Source organism: Artemia sp. Qi Xiang Cuo, chromosome 9 (assembly GCF_049724085.1).
Source record: "Artemia sp. Qi Xiang Cuo chromosome 9, ASM4972408v1, whole genome shotgun sequence".
Classification (NCBI taxonomy): Eukaryota; Metazoa; Arthropoda; class Branchiopoda; order Anostraca; family Artemiidae; genus Artemia; species Artemia sp. Qi Xiang Cuo.
This window is the reverse complement of record NC_142802.1, coordinates 14,873,704-14,900,946: the sequence shown is the minus strand read 5'-3', so window position 1 is coordinate 14,900,946 and position 27,243 is coordinate 14,873,704. Positions and strand designations below refer to the sequence as shown.

The following is a 27,243-nucleotide window of genomic DNA, read 5'->3' as shown; positions in this document are numbered from 1 at the left end:
CGTTTACTAAAAGATTTAAGCAAAGCTTCTTTCGTTTGAAGATTTCGGGTCTGGGCCATGATAAATGTTTGCTCACGTTAAATATCTTTGCGAAATGTATTACAGTTTTGTCAACTTGTACTGCTTCTTAAAGGAAATTTTATGATATTTGCTTTTCCCTTGGACCTTCAACATAATAAAATTGGGCAAAGCATTTTAAATTTTAAAGACGTGTCTTTTTGAACATTGCAAGTTAATCTAATCAATAAATTTGAATATATAGCGTTTGAATATGCATTAGTGCTGTATTCCCACTCTCCACAGTATACAAATTCTGTGAATTGCTTTAAAGCATTCTAAAATACTTAATAATAGCATAAAACTCATTAAGGTGTACAAATAAACATTAGGTTACCTATTTTTTTTATCATGGATTATATTTTTTTACTATCATGGAAAATTGTTGAAATAGTGAATAATAAAATTCCACTTTAGCTACTTTTGGCTATCTTGGATAGGAGTTAGGTCAGGAAAATGAAACTTTGGTAAAGTTCTATGAAATAATATTATTGAGTTAGGAATAAAGTGAATACACCATTCGATGCCTTTTTTTATGCTGATTACAAATATAATAAGCATTTTTTTTATCGGAAATGAATTTCAGTCCCCCCCCCCTATATAGGCTATGCTATACATAACCATGAATTGGCATATATAGGGGGGGGGGCTGAAATTCATTTCTGATAGAAATGCTTATTATATTTGTAATCAGCATAAAAAAAGACGGTCAATATATACCAAATCATATTATTGAGTTAGGACTAAAGTGAATACACCATTCAATGCCTTTTTTTATGCTGATTATGAAAATAATATGCTAAGCATTTCTGTCCAAAATGAATTTCAGCCCCCCCCTATATATGCCAATTCAGGGTTAGGTTAGGTTAGGTATAGCCTATATAGGGGGGGGGGGCTGAAATTCATTTCTGATAGAAATGCTTATTATATTCGTAATCAGCATAAAAAAAGGCAGTCAATATCTACAAAATCATATTATTGAGTTAGGACAAAAGTGAATACACCATTTGATGCCTTTTTTATGCTGATTACGAATATAATAAGCATTTCTATCAGAAATGAGTTTCAGCTCCCCCCCCCCTATATAGGCCAATTCAGGGTTAGGTTAGGTTGGGTTAGGTATAGCCTATATAGGGGGGGGGGGGCTGAAATTCATTTCTGATAGAAATGCTTATTATATTTGTAATCAGCATAAAAAAAGGCATCGACTGGTGTATTCACTTTATTCCTAACTCAATAATATGATTTCATAGATATTGACCAAAAAGGCATCAAATGGTGTATTCACTTTAGTCCTAACTCAATAATATCATTTTGTATATATTGACCAAAAAGGCATTGAATGGTGTATTCACTTATGTCCTAACTCAATAATATGATTTCGTAGAACTTTACCAAAACTTTCAGGGATGGGTCTACAGACTAAAGTATGTCATGGGTAGGTATTTTGAAGTACCTACCTCCTCTTGTTCTCCCGCTAGAGGGTTCTGACCTTATATGACCTTTAGAAATCTTAATGTTAGGCCTATAATAGCCTAGTTAAACCTTGCAAAATAGGTCTTCTGCTTAAATGAAGTACAACAAAATTATTTTCAGCTTTACAACTTTGCTCAATCCCACCATTCTAAAGATATGTAAATACATTTCCTAGATTTTGAAATAAAAACATTGATATGGCTTAAAATTATTTTCAAATAACAGGAATTGCATTTTCAGAACTAAAGCCAGAGAAAAAGAAACTGATAACTGAAAATCAAGGTAAAATATTGTTTTTTTTCAAAATTTCAATAGGTAATAGAAGGTAGTTACTTCAAAATACCTTCCTGGGACATACTTTAGCCTGTAGACCCTTCCCTGGAAGTTTCCTTTTCCTAACCTAACCCCTTTCCAAGATAGCCAAAAGTATCTAAAGTAGAATTTTACCAAATGAACTTTTCTGGAATATTCAAAGGGCCTAAATTATGCTCTAGTAATACTTTCTTGAGAGCTTTTGTGGCTATGCTTCCTCTTTCTTCTAATAAACCTTAGAAGAAAGTCTTTCTCCTTGATGGAATCTAGAGGGCTCTGGTGACCTTTAAAAATTTGTGTTATGAAGGTTAAAACTTCCAAAATAGGCCTAGATCTTCTGCTTAAATATAGTACAACAAAACTGTTTCCAGCTTCACAACTTTGTCCAGTCCCAATTTATGAGGTTTCAAAGATCTGCAAATACATTTTCCAGAAAAAAACCCATTGAATATGACTTAAAATTCTACTCAAATAACAGAAATTCCATTTTCAGAACTAAAACCAGAGAAAAAGAAAGTGACAACTGAAAAATAAGATAAATTGCTGTTTTGTCAAAATTTCAATAGATGTCAAGTAGGTAAATTTCTAACACTTATAAATCAGAAAAGGGTTAACATAGAAGCTTGTCAATACCTTCACAGAGTATGCTTTTGGCCCTGGATTTATTACTGAAAGTTTCATTTCCCTAACCTAACCCTTTCCCAAGATAGAAAAAAGTAGCTAAACTAGAATTTTACCATTTTTAAAATCTATGGGGTCAATTTCCTAATGAAGATATGTTAGTAAACCTAAGGTGAGGCAAAGTACACATTTGGAATGATGTAAGTTAGTATTTCAGAATGTTTAAAATTAATTTCCAAAATTTTAAAGTATTTCCTTCCCATATATATAAATATCCCTCCTGTATTTATTTTTAAATTTATTTTGTTTTAGCTGACAATGTATTTATGATTTATTTATTGTGTTTCTCTTGTATTTACTTGTTCTGTCTGCTTGTTTGTTTGTTTGCTTTTTCATTTTTTTTTCTTCTTTGTTTTATTTTTCAGCTCACACAAGATGTGCTTTTTAGTTTAAGCTACTTAACTGATTATGTTTTCTTTTCAAAATAAATTAAATTGAAAAAAGGATCAATTCTTCATAGAGAGTATAAACAGTGAATAATTCCTTTAACTTCTCTAATTTATAAAAATGTATCCCCCCCCCTCCCGGATGAAAAATATACAGTTTAATAGATATATCCTAACTATTTTTTGCTTAAGTGTGATTCTTTCTTGCTTTATTATGTTACAATGAGGACTAATCAATTAGCAGGAAGTAAAGGATCATGTTATTCCAAAAAATTAGTTTAAATATATAGAAATGGCTGTATATTTGTCTGTTAGGGGGAAGAGGGTTAAGTAAAGAAATACACTTACACAAATGAGATATGTAAGTGTTAGTGTTTGTTTTAAGGTACCTTTTACAATTTTTTATACTGTTTTCTAGTGGTAAAAAGAACAAGGGATCACTTCAAGGGCTCAAAATAAATTTTTAAAGAAAGTGATTTATATCATAGGCACCACAATAGTGCTGCCTAAATAAAGAGTGATGTGGGCACAATGTATTATTCATTTATTTGTTTTTAGGTTTTTTTTTAGACCATGGCACTTTCTACAGAAGGAGTTGCCATAAAAACTCTGAAAAGAGCTCATTCAATTGGAAATTGAAAGTTGTAGTGCCCATTTTATAATCAAAAGTGATTAGATGACAACCAGCCTCCCCCCCCCACCCATGCCCATCATTTCCCCAAACACATCCAATCAAAATCTTTTGAGATAGCCATTTTGTTCAGTGTAGTTCAAAGGTCCAGTAATTATGTCTTTGAGGATGACAACCCTTCCCCCTCCCCCCAATCTCAGGGCAAGGGCTATAAGTTATGAATCAGGGAATGCAAGTTTTTTATAGAAAGGGTGGCTATATAAACTTCAAAAGGTGCTCTATGGATTTGAAATTTAAAGTTCTAGTTCCCTTTTTAAGATTGAAAGTGATTGGAGGTTAACCCCCCCCTACCACCTCTTTTCGATAAATCTATCCAACATAAATTCTTGCAATCTCTGTTTCATAAAAAAAAAGTCCAAAGATCACATAACTATGCCTTTGGGCTTGACAGCCCCCCCCCCTTGAGTCTGGGGGCAAAGATTGTAAGTTATACCCCAGAGACATAAAATGTTTTTATGGAATGGGTGGTTGTATGAACATTAGATGAGGCTCATTTGATTGGAAATCTAAAGTTCTAGTTCGCTTTTAAAATTGGAAAATGATTTAGAGCAATTACCCCCCCCCCCCCTAACATTATTCCAGTAATTATGTCTTTGGGGATGTCAGCCTTCCTCTTGTAAGTTAGGCAACTTGCTCATTGTTTACATATAGTATATTTTATTGAGAATGGTATGCATGTTTGACCTTTACTTTCCAAAAAGAAAATGGGGCTGAGTGTCAAACTAAATCAAACAATGTTATGTGTAAATGGGTTATCAAAAGGATGTAATTCAGGAATGACTGAGGATCAATTTGGAATTTTCAGGAAATGATCAGTTGACCAAAAAGCCAATATTTGCACACTACTGCCATTACTACAACTACCATCACTACTACATTCACAATATTCAGGGAAATTTGAACTAAATTAAAAGAGACTCTGTGCATGCACATAGTATGCTCAAAGAAGCATATTTCTAGAATAGATGTGGGTGTTAAGTTGGAACTTTCAGAGGATGCTTAAAGCAGAAGATCATTTGACCAAAAGGCAATATGTGCATGTTACTTCTACACTACTGACATTGCTACATTTACTACTACTACTACTTCTATTGCAGCTACTTGTAAGGTTAGGATTATTAAGATGAAAATTTCAAGAATTATATGTATATACAGGTTATTAAAAGGACATACCAGTAATGTCATAGCAACAGCCAATTGTATTAAGTTGAAACTCTCAGGACTGGATGAGAGGAATGTTCAACTGACCAAAAGGCAATACATTAATACTACTGTGACTACTATAACAACTATACCTAAGGATATGAAAGTGAAATTTTCAGGGAATTTTGAAGGGAAAGGTGAACTGAATCACAACATGCCATGTGTATGTAGGTTGTCAAAAGGGTGTACCAACAATATCTTAGTGTGTGAAGTTAAAACTAGCAGAGCTTGTTATGGGGGATGTTGAACTAACCAAAGGACAATATTTGCATCCTAATGCTACTGCCACTAAAGTTAAGGCCACTACTATTAATTTTTCGACTACTACTATTACTGCTGCCACTAAAGCTAAGGATATAAAGGCAAATATCTTTGGGAAACATTGAAGCAGCATGGGAGTAAATCAAAACACACTATGCCTGCACATGTTGTCAAGAGGACATGTCAGAAATGCTTCAGGAATGGTTGATGATATTAACTTGAAACTTTCAGCATGTATTGAAGGGGATATTGAAGAAACTAAAGGTGCTATGTGCATACTGCCAGTAATGCTACTGCCAAGCTAAGGGTACTAAGGGAAAGCTTTTAAGGAATATTTAGGCTGATGTTAAACTAAAACAAAACAAATTATGAGCATGTATATTTACTAAAAGTTGACAAAGCAATGTCTCAAGAACAGCTCACACTAATAAGTTAAACCTTCAAAGGTATGCTGTTGTAGATTTTGAACTAGCCAGAATGCATTATATGAATGCTATTAATATTACCACTACAGTTACTGTAAATGATTATGCTAAGGGTATTAAAGTGAAATTTTTGGGGATTCAATTAAATGCAAAAAAAACTATATTCAACCAGGTTTTCAAAAGGCACATAAGCAATACCTTAGGCAACACTGCTGTTTAATAGCTACCAATATCATTGAAACTTTTTAAGGGGCTAATTTGTTTGAAAATTAAAAGTTCTAGTGTCCCTTTTAAGAGTCAAAAGTGATTTGGGGTTAAGCAAGCCTTCTCTCAAGCCCATTGATTTTCTAAACACTTCCAATCAAAATTTGAGACAGCCATTTTGTTCAGAATAGTAGAAAGGTCCAGTTCTTGTGTCTCTAGGGATATATTGGGTGTGTCAATCTCCCACAGTTATGTAATTGTGTCATTATGCTTTAAAACTAAATCAAAAGGAACCATATAAATGGTTGCAAATTAGACACCTCAGCAACATCTCAAGAATGTGTGAGGTTATTAAGTTGAAACTTTTGGGGCTACTAATACTTCTACTTCTGTTCCTAAAGTTTAAATAATTTGTAACAGTGTGAGTGAATCCATATTGTCAAAGAGCATATATAGAATTTTTTGGAAATGGTATCAAGTTTTAGTTTTCAGGTCAACTTGAGGAGGTATAAAATTAGGTTAAATGATTTTGTTTGTGTCAAGATTAAAAAATGTGAAAAATTTTCTCTGACATTCAAATATCAAGCCAAACTATGGATTCATTTAGAAAAAAAACGAAAAATATATAATTTTTTCCATGAAAAAGAATATGTCAATAAAAAACAAACAGAAATTAATTTAAAAACTTTTCTACAAAATAAGTTTTTCAAAGAAAAGTAAAGAGCTCCATTAACAAAAAACTAGCTAGAAATAAAGTCAAATAATTTCCCAAGCATAAAACAACCACAAATCACCATCAGTAAATAAATGAAAACCAAAACGAACAGAAATTACAATAAATAATTGAGTCAAACTCAAAACAAGTGAAAATGAATATGAGTAGGGCTCACAACCCCCATGCCTTCTGTGGATTGCCAGTTTAATATACATATACTCATATTTATTCCTTAAAATCTTAATAATTTTTATTTGTTAAAGCAAAAGAAATTGAACACATTTAAAATGTATTTTGTTTTCTGTACAGTTCATATTATTTTCTGGTCTTGTGGATGCATGGGGGTTGCTAGCTCTACTCATGTTAATTTTTGCTTGTTTTGAGTTTGATTTAATTATTTATTGAAATTGATGTTCGTTTTCGGGTTTCATTTATTTATTGATGGTGATTTGTGATAGTTTTATGCTTGAAAGATTATTTAGCGTTATTTCTGCTCATTTTTGGTTAAATGGAGCTCTTTACTTTTCTTTGAAAAACATGTTTGATGGGATTTTTTTTAATTGAGATTTAGAAAGAGTATAAAAATATATAATAAGTAGTGTGTTCATCTTTTATCTACCAAAATAAATCTAAGATTCACCTTACCTCTAAAATTTACTGTACAGTTTACCTCTAAATCTTTGTTTTTGAAAAACAAAAGATGAAAGAGAATGCAAAATGTTAGTGTTGGTTTGCATTCTTTTTTTGTATTTATGTATCTGTTATAGTTGGTTCATACCACAAAATCGATACATTCATGGTTTTCTCTATTAATTCACTAGCTAAAAGACAGACATATCAATCAGTGTTCCTTTTAACAATCTATTAAAATATACCAATTGCTACTCTTACAATATGTCCCAGTTCCCTGACAATGGACATGAGTTGTGCTAGGATTCTGCTGCTGCTTGTCACATAGAATTCACACTCTACGAAAAAAACGGCATTACACTTGGTATCAATTCTAAACTACATGCCTATCTATGGTCGAAATTACTGAGTGGGCTTAAATTGCGTCTATCTGGGACTCTCCTTGTTGGAAGGTATGGGCACAAGCACAGTGATAACTTATTTTTCATTTGTGTAATGTATGGTATATAAATAGTTGGCTTTAGTAATAATTGCATCATACATATCCAGAATTGGACCTGTTTTTGCTTCAAAGTGTGAAATAATCATACTTTATGAATAATGAAAAAATGTGATGTAATAGCAAATAATAAAAATGTGAAAGAAGCCTTATTTGGAATTATGAACCAACTGTCAATGAAAACTGTATACAAAAAGTAATTCAAACCAATAAGATCAGCAAAGATTATGTATATAACCTAACATAGGGTTATATTTGGCCCCATTAACAGAGGGGGGGTCTGGGATGCATTTGCAAGGATAACAACTAGAATATTTTTAAACATTGTTAAAAAGAACATTGAGTGGTATGTCCATGTTTTGCCAGTGAATTAATAGAGAAAACTAGAATTTTACATGCAAGTTTGAGAAAAAATTAACATAATCAGAGAAAATTCTGGACGTAATGGTACTTTTACATAATTAGGCGTTAGAAGGGGGACAAGCTGGGGAACAATTGCAGCAGGAACAGTTGTTATATTTAGAAAGATCATTGAATAGAAAATCAATTTGTATGCTGTATTTCTCTTATTAGTATCCAATTTGTGTGTTACTAAGATTTTACCTCCCCTCCCCCTCCAAAAAAAAGTCCCAGGATGTCTTAAAAATTCATTAAATTCTGACAGGAATCGTTTTATAAAACCTTGGCTACAGTCAAATAAAAGTAGCCTTGAATCAAACTAACAGGTATAGAGACCTGTCTTCTACTCAATCTTGGCCTCCTACTTTGGATTAACCTTAGAATTTACTCTTCTTTGAAAATAACCCTCGCTATGAATGCTTGAATCAAGTCAAGTTGACTACTTAACAACAAACAAAACAGGTACACACAAGAACAGCATGTTTTGTCTTCTTTCCTGTACAGTTTTTCAGCTAGTGACTTCAGTCATTGATAATTCTTTCAAGGTACCTTTCTGTACCTCTTCTAAACCTAAAAAAATGATATGTCCTCTTTAGAGTATTGTTGCCTGGCATGGTACTTTGGTGTAACTTGTTGAAGAGGATTCATATAGCCTTGTGATTTCATGTAGGGAGTGCAAGGTTCCTTATGTGAGGTTAAATAGGGACTAAAAGCTTGGAATCTTATCTGACCACCAGCATCTCTGCTGAAGTTTTGGATATTCCTTTTGTGCAACCCGATTGACCAAAATATTAATTATCCCACAGTATGCAAGAAATGACCAAAGCTTCAGTCCTGACTTTGTACAATATTATAATTTTGAAGTTCAAGCGTAAGTATGTCTTTTGGTTTTTTAACTTGTATGGATTTAATATTGAATTGACTGTATAGATTTTTTTACCTTAAACATAGGTCCTCCTGTGCCTTTAGAGGTGCTTAGGGCATTAAAGGAAAAACAAAAGTATGTCCTCAGGTTTGTTTTACACCACATGTCTTCCCACTTAGGTTCTAGAGATGGTTAGTGATTTTGGAGGTTTGTTGGTATAGTTGTGCTTGAGGAAATTCCTTGACCTACCTCTTTGCCTGGATCTGACAGCTTTTTGGAGTAAAGTTTCAGGCACTTAGAGAGTGTGTCCTTTTTATCTCCATTTGCACTGTTTTATCTTGTCTATGATTAAGGGCTGTGGTGTGAGCTTTCTCACAGTCTCATTTATGACTTGTTGTTTCCAGGGGAGGTTTAGGATGAGATGGCAGCAAACGTTCTCAAATCTCAATAATCTCTTCTCTAATTTTTGGTTCAGGATATCAATTATTTGGATGAAGAAAATAGCATGCTGCTTTTTTTTTTTTTTTCTTCTTTTTTTTTTTTTAATAATAATAATAATAATAAAAAAGATGCGGATTCAGTGTATGATCCTGCGTAAAAAAAACATTTCACAAAAGTGAAACTAGAAAAAAATGTAATATCTTACACTTCACTGAAGCTTCAAAATAAATCTATCAACATTTTCAGTAACCAGGTTTGGGAAAATTTTTGCAGGTTTTTAAATAATATATCGCGATTTGTGACAGTACTTCTGTTATACCCCGCTAAGATCAAACCAACAAAGTTATGCATTCCATAAAGAAAAGCAGGCTTCAATACATAGAATTGGCTGCTGTAGTAAGTTGGGGAAGGGCTCATTCTATTGTAAATTTCCACTTCCCTTTTCAAAAGAAGAAACTAAATTGCTTGTCCCCAGGTACTACTGCAGTGTCACATATGCCTAATGTTGGCTCAGAATTTTAAGATAGCCAATTTAATCAGAAACAGTTAAAAATTCAAAAAATGCCTCCAGTGGGAAGTGCTCCAAGTAGGCGAGGGCTAAAACTATAAATTATGAAATAGCTTTTTATAATTGTCATGCCTTTCATATGAAATTGGATTCACCATTTTAGTAATATATGTTAGTAGAATGGTGAGTATCTTGTATTTTTCTGAAACTAGAAAATCAAGCATGGAATAGGGTCTACATAATTGCAGGCACTGTCGCTTAAGCTCCTGCATCTTATCCTCATAAGCGTAGACACTTTGCACTAGTTTAAAACTGTTGTTGTTCAAGGATCCTTTTTGGATTGATCTTAAACAAGTGAATGAATAAATATAGAACTGGTGTCTATAGAAAGCTGTGGGGCGACTAATTCTATGTTACAAATTAAAAGTACTTGCGCCCCATATAGGGCAGAGACCTATTGGCATTCCCCCAAGGACCATCATAGCCCCACATGGCACAGAGCCAAAATTTAAGGATAGAGATTTAAGTCAGAACAATTGAAAGGTCCAGAAATGAGCCTCCCTGAGGGACATGATATGTAAAGCTAAAAGGACAAGGGCTCCAATTATGTAAATGTCCTATCTAAAGCAGGTCTTATAGATATATTCTAGCCAGACGTTGTATTTGTTATATTCTTGTTTGAATCATAAGTTTGCAAGGATTTCGGTTGACATATTTACTGGGTCCAAGCCCCCCCCCCCAAAAAAAAATAAAAAAATATGCAAGCTGTCTCTCATTGCAGATCCCCCTCCATTCTCTTTTGACTTGTGAATTTCCAGGGTTTTGATGGGAGGTCTCAAGTGATCAGTGGACTTACTTATTTGAACTTGAATCAGAACACAAGCCTTGCAGCTCTTCTTGGCGCTTGCAGTTGGCAGACGGTCGCATTACATTGGGTACAGTGGAGGATTAGAGGGACAATGATTTCAAGTCATGGGGGATACAATCGACAGCCTTGTCGTCTAACCAATTGTTTCGAGGTCAGATTTACTAGTTTTTTTTTCAGGTTTTTGGCTGGTCTCCATGACTTTTTGTCTAGCCTGGGAGTGGTTTTCTAGCCTTAGGAGTGATGAATTGTCCTAAAAATAAAGGAGTTATCAGGCCTGTGATAGGTATGGCCGAACTAGGGGAGACCATGGTACCAAATGATGGTTTCTAGGTCAAACGTCTGTTTGCAACGTTGTCTTGTTACTTCATTCAGGACTCGGTCGAATAGATTCAGTCCGAGTATTTGCCTTATGTACGTATGGTGGCACAAATTCAAAGCCTGAGTTTTGTATACTTTTATTGGACATGTTTTGCATAAAAAGTCAAGACATAAGAAGTACATATTTCACGTGTAATGCTTGATTTTGATCAAAGTTTGTGTTTACAGATTCTAGAATTCATAAATTACGATTATGGGGTTTCAGTTACAATCTTAGTCACTTGCTTGCTTGCAGCCTCTTAAAGAGGCACCCCAAATTATGCAAATAGTCAATTTTAGAGCAAATAATTGAGTAATTATTTTTATTTGAGTTATCACCACGTGTCTGTAGGGAACTTTTGAGTTATGTACCCTCCTTAAGGTTTTTGAGTGTAATTTAAAGATGTTTGTATTGTTGGTAGTTAATTTAGTTTGTTTACTCTGTACGCCAAATCAGAAGTGAATATCATACATAAATATATCTTTTTTAATATCTATCATATTTTAGGTAAGCAAACATGGATTATTTGATAGACTTTGAAGTTGCTGTAAAAGAAAGCAAGAAGGGAAAAGGTTTTTCAAAAGCGCAACAGAATCATGAGTTCCTTGACAACTTGAAATCTTACTCCTCAAAAGGATGGTGGCATATGCCTGCTATTCTCTATCCAAATATGTGCTCATTATATGGATGGAAATGTGGGAAAGGAGAGTGCTTGATTTGTTGCAAATGTGGGGCTTCTTTGCTTTTGAGACCTCCAACTACAGATTCGGAAAAAGGTATGAATGTTCATCCCCATATTCTGCAATGTTTTTTTCTTGTTCTGTAAATTTACAAGATTCTGCTATCCCATCACATAATCAAATACAATCAAATTTAAAAAGAAATGTGTAGTAATTATGAAGCATAATTACTAATTATGAAGCATAATTAGATATGGCGGCGGAGTATATGCATCTCTAGATATACATCTATATTTAGGATAGGATTTAATTCGAAAAAAATAAAAAAGATCAAAAACAAAGAAAATTTAATCATACTTGTATGCAGAGGATGGTGGGTCAGACTAAGATTTTTCTAAAGACTTTCGCTTGAAAATATTTGAAGGTTTGGGTCTTAAAACGCATTCATTGGATCCTGCTTCATAAAGAAAAACTCTCTAAGGGCTCCTCTATTTATTAAAATTGTAACTATACTACTAGGTAAAGTTTAGCTACTACTACTAGTACTACCAACACCTCACCACAGCACCAAGCTGCCTGAGACCAACACAGTTACGCACGCTCCTCCTCCATCCCAATCTATTTAAAGCCTCCCTGTTTACACCCTCCGAGAAAGTTCCTATTTCCTTCAAATCTCTCTTTATGACATCCTCCCATCCCAACCGAGGACGACCTGCTTTTCGTTTAGCTCTAGACAGTTAGCCGAAAAGGACAATCTTTGGTAATCTATTATCCTTTATCTGCAGAACGTGCCCCAGCCATCTCAACCTTTCTCTCATTATAGCCCTAGAAAGCGGGATTGAACCACGATTTTCATACAGCCTACTGTTTGAAATACGAGCGGTCAGTCAGGTACACAAAACAATCTGTAGGCAATTTCTCTGGAAAACATCTAGCAAATCTTCATCTGCTTTTTGGAGCGCCCATGCTTCAGAGCCATACTTGACAACTGTCATCACTGTAGCTTCCAATATTCTAATCTTGGTTTTCACACTTATCTTCCTATTCTTCAAAACTTTTTTTAACTGTGAAAGAACATTCTGAGCCTTGCCTATTCTACTTTTAACATCTTCACTGCTCCCACCGTCTTTACTAATAATACTACCAAGGTAGGTAAAGCTGTCCACCTGATCAATCATTTTGTTGCCCATTGTCTCCTTTACATCTTCACTTATTCCTAGCCTTAGTGACTTAGTCTTCCTAACATTAATTTACAAACCAATTCTGGCACCCTGAACTCGCAAAACCTCTAAAACTTCATTCATTTTGCTCACACTTCCATCTAGGATGCTTAAATCGTAAGCATAATCTAAGTCCAGGAGAGTTAGTCGAAGTTATCAAAACCTTTGGGTCTTTGATCACAAAGCATGAGTCTATGCGCACTTACAAATTGTCGCCAATCCTCACAACTGATTATATTTATTTACTTTATTTGCGTATAGTTTGCTTGAAGTTCTTCAATCTTCTCTGGCTAGGGATATTTGGATACTAGTCCATTTAGGCCTTTTCTGCTTCCACAAAATGCAGAGATTTTTTTTTTTTTAGAAAAAAAGCATTGACAAGGTTCTTTACTTACTCTAGGCTATAAATATTTCACAGTTTTAGGCTCCCAGCTAGGAGTGTCACCTTACTGAATATTGGCCATGAGTTTAATGCATTCTTTTGTTATAGCTTTTTCTATCATTTATCTTTGTCTTCAGTCTTCATGTGAGATTACAGGGGCTATTTGTGACAAGCCATGTCTTAACGTCAAAAAAGGGTGAGTTACAATTATCCAATGGGAAGCAAAACTAGCAGACCAGCTAGTGAACCTTATCTCACGTATCCACTAAAAACAAGTTATTTGAAAATTGAACAAGCTTCATTGTCCTAATAAACTTACATTTATATGATTCTGCAAGATTTTCAAAATACTACTACTCATCATGAAGCCTTTATTTACAAATTATAGAATAAAAATGAAATTTCTAGGTTGTTTTAAAACCATGAATGTATTAATTTGAATTTGGCACTAAAAACCACTACCCAGGAACACTTTCCATTACCGGCCTGGATTCTCTTTTAAGTCTTGCCCAATGTTCGTCTTCTTCCGAATATCAGTCTTGCTGTTTCCAGCTAGCAATCAGTATTAAATGGAAATTTAAGCCTGCTTTGCTAGCCAACTCGTGAATAACACCCAGTTTGGGAACATTGCCTTCTTTATTTGACCTCTTCACTTAGATTTAGTATTGACAATGGTGATGACTACGGAAGATTTCAAGAGCATCCCGCCAAGAAACTGCGGGACAGAAGAACTACGTATAATGGTCCTAAAAGATAACAAAAGCTTGGAACTTGAAAGGACCTTAATAAATGTTTTTTCTGTGTCTGCTGCTTCACATCAGGAAGCATCAGTTCTAGTCTTTGTATGAGAAGATTCGAATCTTTGGTGTAGTTGCTGTAAATGGCTGTTGTTGGATTGTATCTCTTGAGCAATGCACTTTATCACTATAAAGGGTTCTTATCTTCATTTTAGTAAAACCTGTAGAGAGGGGGGTGTGGGATGATTTGTAATATTGTGGGTATTTTGCACGTGAAGGGATGAAGGTTAAGGTCATTTGACCCACTTCTTGTTCGGTTGTATAATTGGATGGAGGGCGTTCTCCCCCTAATTTTTTTTGCCCTCCTCAAATTTTTTTGAAATAAATAATAAAGTTGCGTCTCCCCCTCTAGATTTGATAAATACATTTTGCCTTTTTCCTCCTGCATTTTTCGTGAATTGACACTGCTTATAGTGAAGTGTGGTACTTGCTTTGCATTTCAGGCTCTTTTTGAGAGTGTCCCTGGAGGGGGTAGATCTGCCTTATGCGGGAAAGGAGATACGCGTATTTGGTTACCTCGGCAATCCTGGTGTATCCTTCTGTCCCAGGGTATTAACAAACATTTACCAAATGCTTTGAGTCTTTGACGAACAACATGAGTCTATGTGCACTTACTAAGAATCACTAAGGGCTAATCATTCATTTTGTTTTATTGTGTTCTTTTTTGGATTTATTTGAAGCTACCAAACACTTTGAGTGCAATAAAGCAGCTGGGAGCACAAAACATGTTGCGGTTTTTTTTTGTTTTTTTTTTAGATTTAGTTGAAGTTAACAAACACTTCGAGTCGCTGAGCCTTAATGAACCTACAAAGAGTCATGGATGCTTCATGGCCTATTTTATTTTTAAGATTTAGTTGAAGTCACTAAATACATCGAGTGCAAAAACACAAAACCTGTTTGGAGTGCAAAGCCTGTTGTATAGTTTTTTGTCTTTTTTTTTTTAGATTTAATTGAAGTTACAAAATGCTTCGAGTCTTTGAGCACAAAGCATGAGTCTACATGCACTTACAAAGAATCATCGATGCCTCATAACCTATTATATATGCCTCGAATATCACCAGAAGAATGTCTACAAGAAGTTATAAGCAATTATCGTGAAGGAAAGCATCAAATAATTCCTACAATATTCTCCCCAAACTTTGAAGACAGAATGGTAGGTAAAAACAAAAGTAACAGTTTTTAATTATTTATCAGTCTCAGCGGTAGATGTAGTGGTAATTTGTTGCATCTAAAGACGAAAACTAAAGCAACATTTCTACAACTTTTTGGTGGACCCCAAGGCCGTACCAGGGGGGGGGGGTAAGAGGGTTTGAACCCCCCCCCCCCGAAATGTTTGTCTGACTCGTAAAAACTTAACCAAAATGGATATAAACAAATTTTTTATGTATTTTTTTAGTTTTTTTGTGTAACCCCCTCCCCCCCCCCCCGAAAAAAATCTTTGAGTAAAACCCCTCCCGAAAAAAAAAAATCCTGGGTACGGCCTTGGTGGACCCCATTCATGGGGTGAAGACTCTAGTTGTTTTTTTCATAAGTCAGAATGAAAGCTGCACCAATAGGCTACCCTATTTGGCAAAAATATGGTGATTTCTAAGGAAAAGTGGTACTTGTAGGAGATATCGTGCATACTTAAAAAATGATGCCTTGATATCTTTCTTATTACAGGTACTCAAAATCTTCAAAAGGGGGACAAAAATAATTATATGGGGTAGGGTAAGTGCATTAGAAGGACGAACCAGATACTTGTGGCTTGAGTTTCTCCGGCTGCTAACAATTACTTTCATGTTTTAACACCAAATTTTTGAAATACACAATAAACAGTGTTACACATTACTTTTCTCAGCATATGTTTTCACATATTTTTTAAACTACTAATAAAAAGTGGTAAATAAAAAATTATCTTCACTGATTACCGCTTCCTTTATCTATCTGTTTAAAATCCCATTTATTGATAAAGAATTATTCCAAAAACAGCCTACTCTGTGTCCCTTTTGCTCTAATGTATTTTTTATTTAGCCTACAGGTAGCCATGATGAAGCAAGTTCGTTTATGTATTTAAAATAACAAAAATAGCTATTTAAGTGTTGCTACATGCTACCTTTGAAATAACAGAATTAGGAAGGCTACATGGAATGATACTCCTCCCTAACCCGCTGCGTCTTTCTGTTTTTTGTTGAATGGTGTTAGCATTTCATATATTTCGACACCACACCCTGAAACACAGTGGCGGATCCATGGGAGGGGCGAGGGCCCCCCCCCTAACGTAGTCTAAAGTAGCGTAATTTACTTAATTAACGCAAGATTGCGTTAATTAAACTTGCTCCTAACGCTAGTTTATCGGATCAACCTATTTTGCATCCCCCCCCCCCTAAAAAATTCCTGGATCCGCCCTTGCTAAGACATGGCTTCTCTTGTTGGGGATTTGGACAAGCCTTTGTATCTGCCAGCTGAGATTTTTGATTCAATTCTAAACCTTTGACAATAAGAGATCTTACGCAAACACACACATACCCTCCCCGACCAACACACTAATTATTCTAATTTTTTTTATTTCGTTTTGAATCAAGGCCTAAGATAATATATTTTTCTCTTTTGTCTAAAGGGCGCAAAAGATGTTTTTTTGTATATTTGGTTTTAACTAACTAAGGGTATGCATACTGAATTAGCCGTAACTATTTTCTAATCAATTAAAGTAGCTTCAAAACAAAATAATCTGCGTAATTTTTGGATTTTTTTTTAGGTTAAATCCAAATAAACATAGACGTTTGATTATATTAAAAAAATAAACGTGGTGAAAATTAACCTTGTTTGAACTGCTGGATAATATTGCATTATCAATGCCAAAATCTACATGTTATTACATGTTATATTACATATACATGTTATAGTTATGTTATTGCATGTAAATACATGTTAAAGCGCCAAAATCTCTTATTAGTTTTGCAGACCCTTTGGCTTAAAGTTGTCCCTTGAGCTTTTTCTCTCTGCCTGTCCCAGAAAGTCTCATTGGTGTAGGCTTTGTAGCCACCAAAGTTGGAACTTTGCGTGCCAACTTCGGAGAGGATAAAGGAGTTGCGCTAAAGATTTTCTTCTGTACTTGAAAACACTGAATTACAAATAATTGTAAACACATTAATTATAAACACGTGTCAGAATGTGACATTTAAGTTTCTTCCACCTTAAAGCTATTATATAGTTATGAATTGTTCTTAGTTAAAGGGTCAAGTTCTTATATTGTGCTCGTTCCCGTGAATTTCTGTATTGCCACAGACTTTGAGAATCATTCAGAACCGCAATTTAGAATCACTTCAGCAAATTAACCCTTCATACTTTGCAGTATCAGCGGCATCAAGTGGTATGGCATGTAAAGATACACCAACACTCCTTTATCCAGTTTGATCATTAGATTACAAACATCTGCTAATTATCACTTGAAGGAATCCACTTACGGTTTTGGTGGGATAACATAATGATGGAGTTTGCTCTTGGTACCGGTTGAGTATTCAGTGCTAGAATGGCAAGGGGGATGACAGTCAGGTTTTTAAAAGAGCATGAATCATGAAAAAAATTATTCACTTCGATGTTATTTTACCAGAAATTACCATAAATGATAAATATTCTTAGAAGTAAATCAATGATTCTACTTAAAGAGCGTAATTATCACTTAGTCCCTATTTTTTGTATTTTACTGCAATTTATTATTGTAGCATATTATTCGCTTATGTGCAAATCTACAAATTAGTTTAACAACAGCTAGTGGCCTAAAAATCAGCTGCAATAAAGTTACGATCCCCCCCCCTCCGTAAAACAGTCTAATTATGCAACCAATGTAGGGAACCTCATAAATTTAAATATTTTGAATATAACATGGGTAAAATTAGATTTAGGTTAGATTAGATTAGATTTTATTAGAGATAAAATTCCATTTTACCTCTTGTAGGAGTTTATTGAGTAAGAAATTACTCCAAAAGCTCCAAAATATCTCTTTTCGGACCTAAAACTTCTATAAAACATTCTTAGTGACAACCTTGATCTCAGCCATTTCTTGATTGCAGTTTTGATATTTGTATAAAATATTGTCTATTTTATGAATCTGTCCTTTTATGAATTGCCTTTGGTATCGTGTCATGTGGAGAATTGAAAAGTAAATTGGGGGTTGTATTTAAAAAATAATATTAAATAGGTAAAGCAGTAAAACAAACCAACCAATAGTTCGTTTGTAGCCAAACCGAATATGTTGTTACTGATCGTTGAGTTTTTAGGGTCAATGGCCTTGATTGATTTTTTACTTTGTAAATTCTTAAAAGTATTTGAACAAGTGAACTGAACGTCAGTTCAGTGTTAACGGCTTATAAGGAAAGAGATGAGATGATTTATTTTCAACTAATAATTACATCATACTTAACTGGCATTTACCACTTTTTTTTAAATAACATTATCAACAAACGTAGAAATTGTAAGAACGTATGACGTTTTATTAAGCCACTATTGTGGCTTGGGCAGCATCACACAATCTTTCATCATAAACCAAACTCATTCACTCTTCCTACTCTTTTCATACCCATCAATACTATTTAACTCTCCTGAATAAACAAAAACAAAACAAAAAAAAACACAAATAAAGAAATAAGGAATAAAAAATAAAATAGAGAAACAAGCACAAAAGGCATAAAGCTTTTGTAAAACATTTAGGAGAGTGAAAATGTGAATATAATTTGTATTTATTAGAACGCAGCTCAGTATGTAAGAGTTTAAACAAGGGGTGGAATAGGATAACAACGGACATATGTGTAACAAAACTTATACAGAAATAAATCATTTAACCATTCTTAAGACTGGAGCTAAAATCCACAATATTGGTATAGGATGGGAGTCAACTTGTTTTGTCTTTACTCTTGTGTAAGACGTTTTAGGAAGAAAATGTAAATAGAGCAAAATACTGTTTAAAATCAATAATTTATTTCGGTCTTTTTTTGTGTCAATCAAGGAAACCCATTGAAAACGAAAAATTAAAAAATTCTCTGTGATCCCTCTCTCCCCCTCTCTCTCTCTCTCTCTTTCTTATTCTTGTTTATTCTTCTACTGTGGTTAGTTTTCAATTTAAGGAGTCAATTTTTTATACTTCTGATGTTTTCTCTGTGAAATTCAGGTACGTCGGGTTGTAAAAGGTATATTTCACGGGAGATTGAAAAAGTGGTAATTTTTTCCGATTTTTATTGCCAAATTATTGTGCAAAGAAAGTTTTTAAATTATAGAATTATAAATGAATACAATTATTGTCATAGTGAGCCTATTAATAGCAAGTTTAATTGAAAACAAAATTACTTTTCGGTAAGAATTCTAAGGGATATGCAAATAAAGTGACTAATTTAAAAGGCCTGATGGGACCTTTTATCTAGTGGTAATTTAGCAGATCTGCAATTATGAGCATTTTCACAAACAGATAAATACGCTTATTCAAGTCAGTGTCTTCCTGTAGTGTTAAGGGCAATTTTTCCATCACCTGAGAGAATTTTATATGAGGTGTTTAACCCCTAGTGAGACAACATAGCCTTCCAGGAACGACAAATGCTACTTTAATACTCTTTTTTTATGGATCGCAATCTTATAATTGTTTTAAGGATTAAATCAGATGCAAGAAAAGGGTTTGGGCTTATTGATCGAGTGTATTTTGTTAAAAAAAGGGGTTGGGTTAAATCAATATTAATATCAGTTTGATGGAACAGTGTCGTATTTGATCCTTTGAATTGCCGCGGCGACTTGAAAAGTGTTAAAAATTTGTCATTTAGTTTAACTATGCGCTATTTTTATCTAAAACACTTTTTTTTTCATGCAATTTTTTGAATTCCTTTCCTAATATAGGAAGAATACGATAGCCTCATATCTTGGATAGTCGAGAAGTCTGGACAAAGTGACGCTTCAAGAAACGACAGAAAGGCAATGCTGATAATTTTAAGTGGCTGGAAGATACGAAAGAAGAGCAAGGTCGAATGTGAACAATGTTTTCGCACACTTGGCTTCTGGAATTATTTATCTGATGTGGATCCAGAGCCAAGAAGGCTGTCATCAGAGGAATGGGATAAACAGAAAGAAGAGTTCATTAAGGAATATAGCAGAGTAGGAATAACTGAAGAATATCCCGCACAGGACGCTGAGAGGTATGAAAAAGAGGATGATCGGATGGGGAAACCCAATGAAAGCTTAAAGGAAACCCCACGAGTAGAGTTGATAGTACCTGAAGGATCCGAAAAAGATATTGTTAGCAGAGTAGGAACGATTGAGGAATATCCTGTACCAGACGCTGAGCGGTATGGAAAAGAAGAAGATCAGGTAATGAAATCCAACGGGAGTACGGAAGAAACCCCGGGATTTGAGCTGGAAGTACCTGAAGGATCTGACAAAGATATTGTAAGCAGAGTAAGAACAGCCAAGGAATATCCTGCACAAGACGCTGAGCCGTATGAAAAAGAAGACAACCAGGTAGAGAAACCCAATGCAGGTATGAAAGAAACCCCGAGAGTTGAGCTGGAAGCACCTGACAACGACGTTGTTAATACTGAAGCTGCAGAGTCTCGAAGGTCCCTGAATATAGATAAACCTTCGGATGAGAACTTTTTGGAAGAAAAAACAAAGTTAGAATCACAAACTCGAAAAGATTCAGACTCACCTATGAATAAGAAAAATAAGATGGAAGAAAAGCCCACATTGGATCCATTAGTTGAACACTTTCCATGGTGTCGTTGGGTGTTTGTAGGCTTTGGCAACGTCACTGAGGATGTCTCTCCATCCTGGCTGCAAAGAATCGAGGTTCTTACGCAATTGATGATCCAAGATAAAATTCGCAGGAAATCGAAATGTCATGTAAGTTATTTCATATTTTATTTTAATTTTTACTTTATTCATAACTAGCCTTTCAATTCTTAGTTTTAGATGATGAAGAAGAGGATAAAGGAGAGGAATTTTTTTCTATTTCTTTCTTATTGGGGCAAAAATGGATTTAATTTTTTCTGTGCAACCTCTTATGTTTTTATTTTTTTTTTAGGATTTTTATATAATTTGATATTATTTTTGCTTTTATATTTTTACAAGAAATGTAAGCTCGACGAAATTTGTTTGTGGAATCGTGCCTAAATAACTAACTGCAAAGACAAAAATTCCTTTCCAGGAAATTTTCACGCTACAAAAGGGTTGCGGTCATAAATGTTTGATATTTTCTTTTCAGAGGGAAGATAGTAAATTACTAATAAAGTTGTTGTTTAAATCTCTAAATTACTTATACATATGTATATAAAACATATCCTGTTTTTAAGTTGTAATTTAAGTTTCGATTACTTTACATTCTAATTAAGTTGTAAGTTAATCACAAACTAACTTAATAGTAAGCATTCAATGCAGAGAACTAAATTTTAGACAAGTCTTCAAGCCTCCAATTTCAAACCGCTCCAGAGTAACCACCCCTAGGACAAACATACCAGGAGGGCCATTCGGGTCTACCTCCTAAAATCTGTGATAAACCTCAGGCCTCTCTTCGCATAAGAGTTCTCTGCAACATAATAGTGTCGAGATAAGCGGTTTTTATTTTATTTTATTTTTTTATAAGACGTCAATACAAAACAAAATTCCGCTGAACCCATTTTAAGTGTTCTAAAGCGGAAAATCAGGATTTTCCCAAGATTCTACTTTGGTTTTTTTTTAAAATTGTGAAGGTTTTACGGCGGTATCGTTTTTTTGTCAGTGTTGCCATGGTGAACCAAGAAAATAAATAAGCAAACTAAATAGTCTGATTTAAGAGCCCCTTTTCCATAAATTCAAGCATTAATAATCTCTTAATTTGTTGATTCTCTCAGACAACTACACCTTCAATAGAAAGCTACATCTTCTTAAGATGCTTGCTGACATCTGTTTTTAGCCTTTCATTTTGCTGGCTTTTCTCACATGTTTAATTTTTTTTTTTTTTTTGACGCCCACTAGAAGCGAAAACTCCTTAACTACATCAGGTGGGATATAGAGTAAAATATTGGGGGGGGGGGGGTGTGTGACAAGGGCGCCAATAAGCAGAATCTGGGGGGGGCAATGTGACAAGGGTGTCAATAATTGAGCAAATTGACCAATTTATTGTAAAAAAAAGAGTGAAAACAGGGAATGAGGGTGCCAGAAAATATCTTGGGGGGCCCAGGGTCCCCCCTCCCCCGGATCTGCCACTGAACTGCATACGGTGGTATTTTTCATTAAAAATTACAGTCCTAATTTTTCTTTATTTGTTAAGAAAAATCTGTTTGTGTAAGTTTCCACGTCACCAATTCGAAAATTCAGATTTAATTTTCACTGTTCTTAGTATTTTAAGAGTTTTACTTGCTTTTTTGCTCCTATGTATAACCATTATAATCGTATAACCCCTGAAAAGCAGGTTAATTATACAAAAAGATGGGGAAATTCTTTAAAATCTGCGTTTCAGGGAAGGTGGAGCACAGGAATCCGAAATCCCTTACCTTGCGCGCGTGCCTGATCTATTGGGTATGTAAAAAAACGTAATTGGTCTAACCAAAGTAAGTAACGAGAATCGCACGCATCAACCAATCACGAGAATCACTTGCTTATAATTCATCAACCAATCAAATCAAGCAAAAAAGATCGGATTGTTTTCCCTGTGTAGAAACGAAGAAATAAAACATATGAAAGGAAGGAGGCTAATTTTTTTGAAACGCTAGAAAGGAAAATGGTTGTATTACAAAATTTTTATCCTAGTTGTTTCTAAAATTCCATCTCCTAGTTTGTTAGGTGTAAGTGAAAATAGTGAATTAAAAGAAAGGGGAAAGGATAAACAATGAGTAAATCATTAATTAAATAAGAAATAAGTCGAAAACCGATGAGTGACTTATTTCTATCGATTTTATAGACTAGAAAGCCCTAGCTTTATATACACGTTCTACCAAGTTTAAAACGCATTGTAATAAGACTTGAAATGGTTGACGGTTAAGTAAAATAGATTATGGCTGTTTTTCTCATAATTTTACTCGCTCTTTGCCAAAACTGTGAAGATAAGGCTAATTTAATAAAATTTAAATGTTGATAAAAATAAAATAAAATTCAACCTCCTCTAGAAACCCTGTTGCTCCCCTGGAAAAATTCTCAAAAGCGAGTTAAAGATAAGTTTTTACAGAAGATTGTAAGTCTGTGGTTAGCGTAAATTTTTGGAACATGAATTAAAACCTAGGTATATGATTAAATATGTCGGTAGCTCCCTGCCAATCATTAAATTTCAGCTCTGGAAACAATTGTATGACGCTATACAACAGGTACTGGAAGCCAAGCGAGTATTTATTATTATATAATATATGGGCTTAATTGTAATGGTAAGGATGTTCATGCATAGTTTGACATGTCTGTCCTGTTTTTTTCTCATGGCTGGGGGGATCGAATTAAAATTCTCTGAAACAGTTTTCTTGGGAAGGCGCTCTTAATTTAGTTTAGGGGAAGGGGGAAAACATTTTTATCCTATCGTCAAAAACGGGTATAGCCCCCTTAATCCCTTGTTCTTTACGCTAAAATATTAAAGTTTTTTTTTTTTAAATACTGCTCATTCAAATATAACGGTCCTTGTGTTTGGTAATCTTTCTTAAAAACTTGGGACAAAAAGTCAAACTTTAGCGTAAAGAGGGAGGTATTGAGTGGGGGCAGTCCCACCTAATACAGGAATAATTTCTATTTGTTTCTAAATTTGATGTTTGTCCCCACTTTGAGTTGAAAAAACTGATTTTAATTAATTTCTGATTGTTTTTCAAATTATGCTGGGAAATCCCTTACCCCCTCCGTGGAAAATTTTTTGTGGAAATTTTCCTCTCCATGGAAGATTATTTACGTGGAAAATTCTCCCCTGCAGACCCCCCCCCCCAAAAAAAAAAAGTCCGCGGGTTTCTTAGTTGCTCAATCTCAGAGCAAATTACATAACTTACCGCCCTACCACCAGGGGAATTGGGGGGGGGGATCATATCATCCCCAGAGACGTAGTTATTAGACCTTTCAATTATGTTGTACTAAATAGCTATCTCGAATTTTGATCGGATGTCCTTGGGGAAAAGAGGGGCTAATTCCCCTCCAATCTTCTGGCCATTTAAAAAGGACACTAGAACTTTTGATATCCAGTTGACCGAGCTCTCTCCTGATCTTCTAGGGTCATTGGTTCGATACGATCACCCCTGGGGAAAGCAAAAAAAATAGCACGCATCCTTGTTCTCTATTTTGGCAAAAAATACAAAATTCTTCTACATTTTTGCAGATAGGAGCTTGAATAGGGTTTTCTGATATGCTGAATCTGATGGTGTGACTTTCATTAAGATTACTTGACCTTTTGGGGTTGTTTCCCCTTTTTCGAAAATCAGGCAAATTTTCTCAGGCTTGTAGCTTTTGACGGAGAACTTGATTTTATGGATTTTGGAATCACCATAAAAATTCAGTTCTTTTGATGTATCAATTGTTATCAAAATGCCTTTTTTTAGATTTTTGGTGATTATTGGACCGAGTCGCTACTTACTTACCGTTCGTTACCACGAACTGTTTAAAAAAAACATAATGTCAGAACTATTCTATTAGTTATGAGTGTAAACAAGAAGAGAAAAGTTGTAAATTTGTTTCATGAATACGTTATTTGAAAGGTTGATTAAAAAAAAAGAAAAAAAAGATAGAGCCCCTCAAATTAATTTCACCAAAATGGTCACACACTAGACGCGGACGTGACGACCGCGCTATTATATTCGAGCAATATATCGTCGTGGACGGCTATGACTTGTGCTAAGAAAGTCTTTTAAAATATGTTTAAACTGTCGCTGACAGTATTTTGGGCATAAAAACAAGAAGGTGTTTTTCAATCCCGCATTTACGTATATATCTCTCAAACTTATAGCAAGAAAAAAAAAACAAAATTATCCAAGCTTCTGGGTGAAAATACTTCCTCCGTTGGCTGTGCCATTTTAAAGGGACCCCACTTTTGATGTTGTACGATTATATTCAAAGCGACAAATGTTTAAATCAACCCAGTCCATTAACAATTTCAAATGATAAGATTTATATATGAAACGAATCTATTTTATTATTCTTTGTTCTTTGTTTGATTATATTTTATTATTATTCTATGTATCTAACTTTTTAATATACCTTTTTCCCCTATAACTCCACTGCGCATAAATGAGCGGCAGAAATTCAACCTTCTGCAAGTTTGTTCCAAATATTTTACTGCTTCCTCTTGCCTACAAAGCTCCGTTTTCAGTTATTGCCCAGAAAAACTGGAGGAGCATTTGATACTTCCAAAAATTGACAATGAAATGATAAGAAAACTTGCACCGGGAATCCTCATCCCCAAGCAAAACTTGCCCCCAGAAAATTTTTCCTCGAAAACGTACCGCAAAGAAAACCTTGCTCTGGAAAAATCATCCCGGAAAACTTGTTGCGGGAAGTCTTGCCTCCGAGATAAAAAAAAAAATGCACTGAGACAACTCGCCCAAAAAAAGTTACACTCATCTTTCTCCTGTTAAGCTTGTTCCTAAGGAAATTTGGTCCTTGAATACTTGCCCTTGAAAATTGCCCCGGACGTTTGTTTCCTAAGAAATGAAGAAACCCTGTCCCTCCTCCTGGTGACACCTTTCCTTAGCAATCCCTTAAATGAGTCGCCTCCGAAGTTTCTACACCCGTTCGGTATGAATTAGTCGGAAAAAAAAAATCATAAATGGGCGTAGGCTCTTTACTAAGTCAATGCTAGTTTTTTTGCTCTGAAAGGCTTAAGGTTCATTGCCACACTTCTTATGTGTTATGACATAATTAATTTAGTTTGGGTCAGATGCACGCTATGAGAAAAATCTTTAGTAATTCCATTTAGACCTTGATCTCTGCCCGTCCCACAACAATTTGTAGAGGTAATACTTCGTAGACCTAGTCAAGTTTTCTTGAGCATTAGTTTTCCGAGGACAATATTTTGCGATGAGTTTTCCAAGAACCTGGTGCTCCTAATTTGTTCTGCGTATTTTTACGTTAAGACAGCTTAGGCTAGAAAATGGGCTTGGATTTGGGGTCCCTTGTAGGTTTACTCCGACTTTGCAATGAAATATGCTCTTCTAAGGACCTAAAAAGTTTCATTAGCCTAAGGGCTCCACAAAGTATTAATCGGCCCTGTTTATAGCCATTCTCTAATTAATTCGTCATGTTTAAGACACTTAAAACTGTTTTAAAAGCCTACTAATTTAAATAAAATGTGTCTATGTATTTTATAGGTTTTTACTCCAGTACTACTTGACTCAGCTCTTCACCCAACTTGATCAGGAGGAGGAAAAAATTAGCTGATTTTGTAAACTAAATCTTTATTAAAGTATTCTTGTATATTGAAAAAATAGGAGTTGGTTTCTAGGCCTTATCCAGGAAGGGGGCTAGGGTGTATGAGTCCCTCCCCCCCCCCGAAATTTTTGTCGTACTTTATATCAAAAATGCATATAAATAAATTTTTGATGTGTTTTTTTAAAGTTTTTGATAAACCCCCCCCCCACCCAAAAAAATCCTGGATATGGCCCTGGTTGAAGTTATTGGTTTTTGACTTGAATATGTGTTGACTTTTAACGAGGGCTGATTATTGATGACAGAGCTAATGATGGTAAACTTCGAAGCTAAAAAACAAAGGTGAAATGCATCGTAATAAACTATGATATATATTTTTTTTATTTATTTAGCAGCTTGTTTTTACTATTTCGTCATGAATCAGATATAAAATTTTTTGTAGCACAATAAAAGTTTAAGTCTTCACAACGCAAATTCATGTTGACAACGATCTCAGCAGTGACAAAGATCTCAAATCGGCTGTGCCGAAAGGGACATCCGTAAAAAAGAAAAAGCAAACGCGCATAGGGGGGCTATGCTTTCTACTACCTTCATGATTATAGTGTAAAGGGAGGAAATGCGTGAAGCAGAAATATGTAATGCTGAAAAGTAATTAATCACAGTGAAGCTCATGTTTCAGCCAGTGGACTGAGCAGCAATTTAGCACGATCGTAATATATACATGTAAAAGAATTACTAACAGTAAGCAATCCGCATGCGTTGTTTTCTGTGCAAGTGCATCGCTCACTAGGTTATACATAATTCCTCAACCATCGCGACTCCACAAGGACTCTGCAGTGCTATTCTTCATTTACGGCTCTGCTTATAGAA

The 27,243-nt window shown here is 34.7% G+C and overlaps 1 protein-coding gene across 2 annotated transcripts; it reads left to right on the top strand.

Annotated features, from left to right (window-relative positions):
* Window positions 1-352: 352 nt before the first annotated feature.
* LOC148948347 (uncharacterized) lies at window positions 353-26,445 on the top strand. Of its 2 annotated transcripts, none has more exons than XM_089093891.1 (5): window positions 353-370; window positions 11,487-11,755; window positions 15,003-15,211; window positions 19,918-20,916; window positions 26,316-26,445. In XM_089093891.1, the coding sequence occupies exons 2-5, from the start codon at window positions 11,497-11,499 to the stop codon at window positions 26,358-26,360; spliced, it is 1,512 nt and encodes a 503-aa protein (XP_088950017.1). In that variant the 5' UTR covers window positions 353-370; window positions 11,487-11,496; the 3' UTR covers window positions 26,361-26,445. The 2 variants fall into 2 exon arrangements, with proteins under 2 accessions (XP_088950017.1, XP_088950016.1); XM_089093890.1 differs by lacking the exon at window positions 353-370 and adding an exon at window positions 1,977-2,026.
* The last annotated feature ends 798 nt before the right edge of the window (window positions 26,446-27,243 follow it).

Excerpts from the sequence above, each read along its gene's own strand:
- LOC148948347 (XM_089093891.1), top strand. The coding sequence starts at position 11,497 with ATGGATTATTTGATAGACTTTGAAGTTGCTGTAAAAGAAAGCAAGAAG. Across the intron at positions 15,212-19,917 it reads CAAACTTTGAAGACAGAATG|GAAGAATACGATAGCCTCAT; the intron begins GTAGGTAAAAAC and ends TTCCTAATATAG. Across the intron at positions 20,917-26,315 it reads GCAGGAAATCGAAATGTCAT|GTTTTTACTCCAGTACTACT; the intron begins GTAAGTTATTTC and ends TGTATTTTATAG.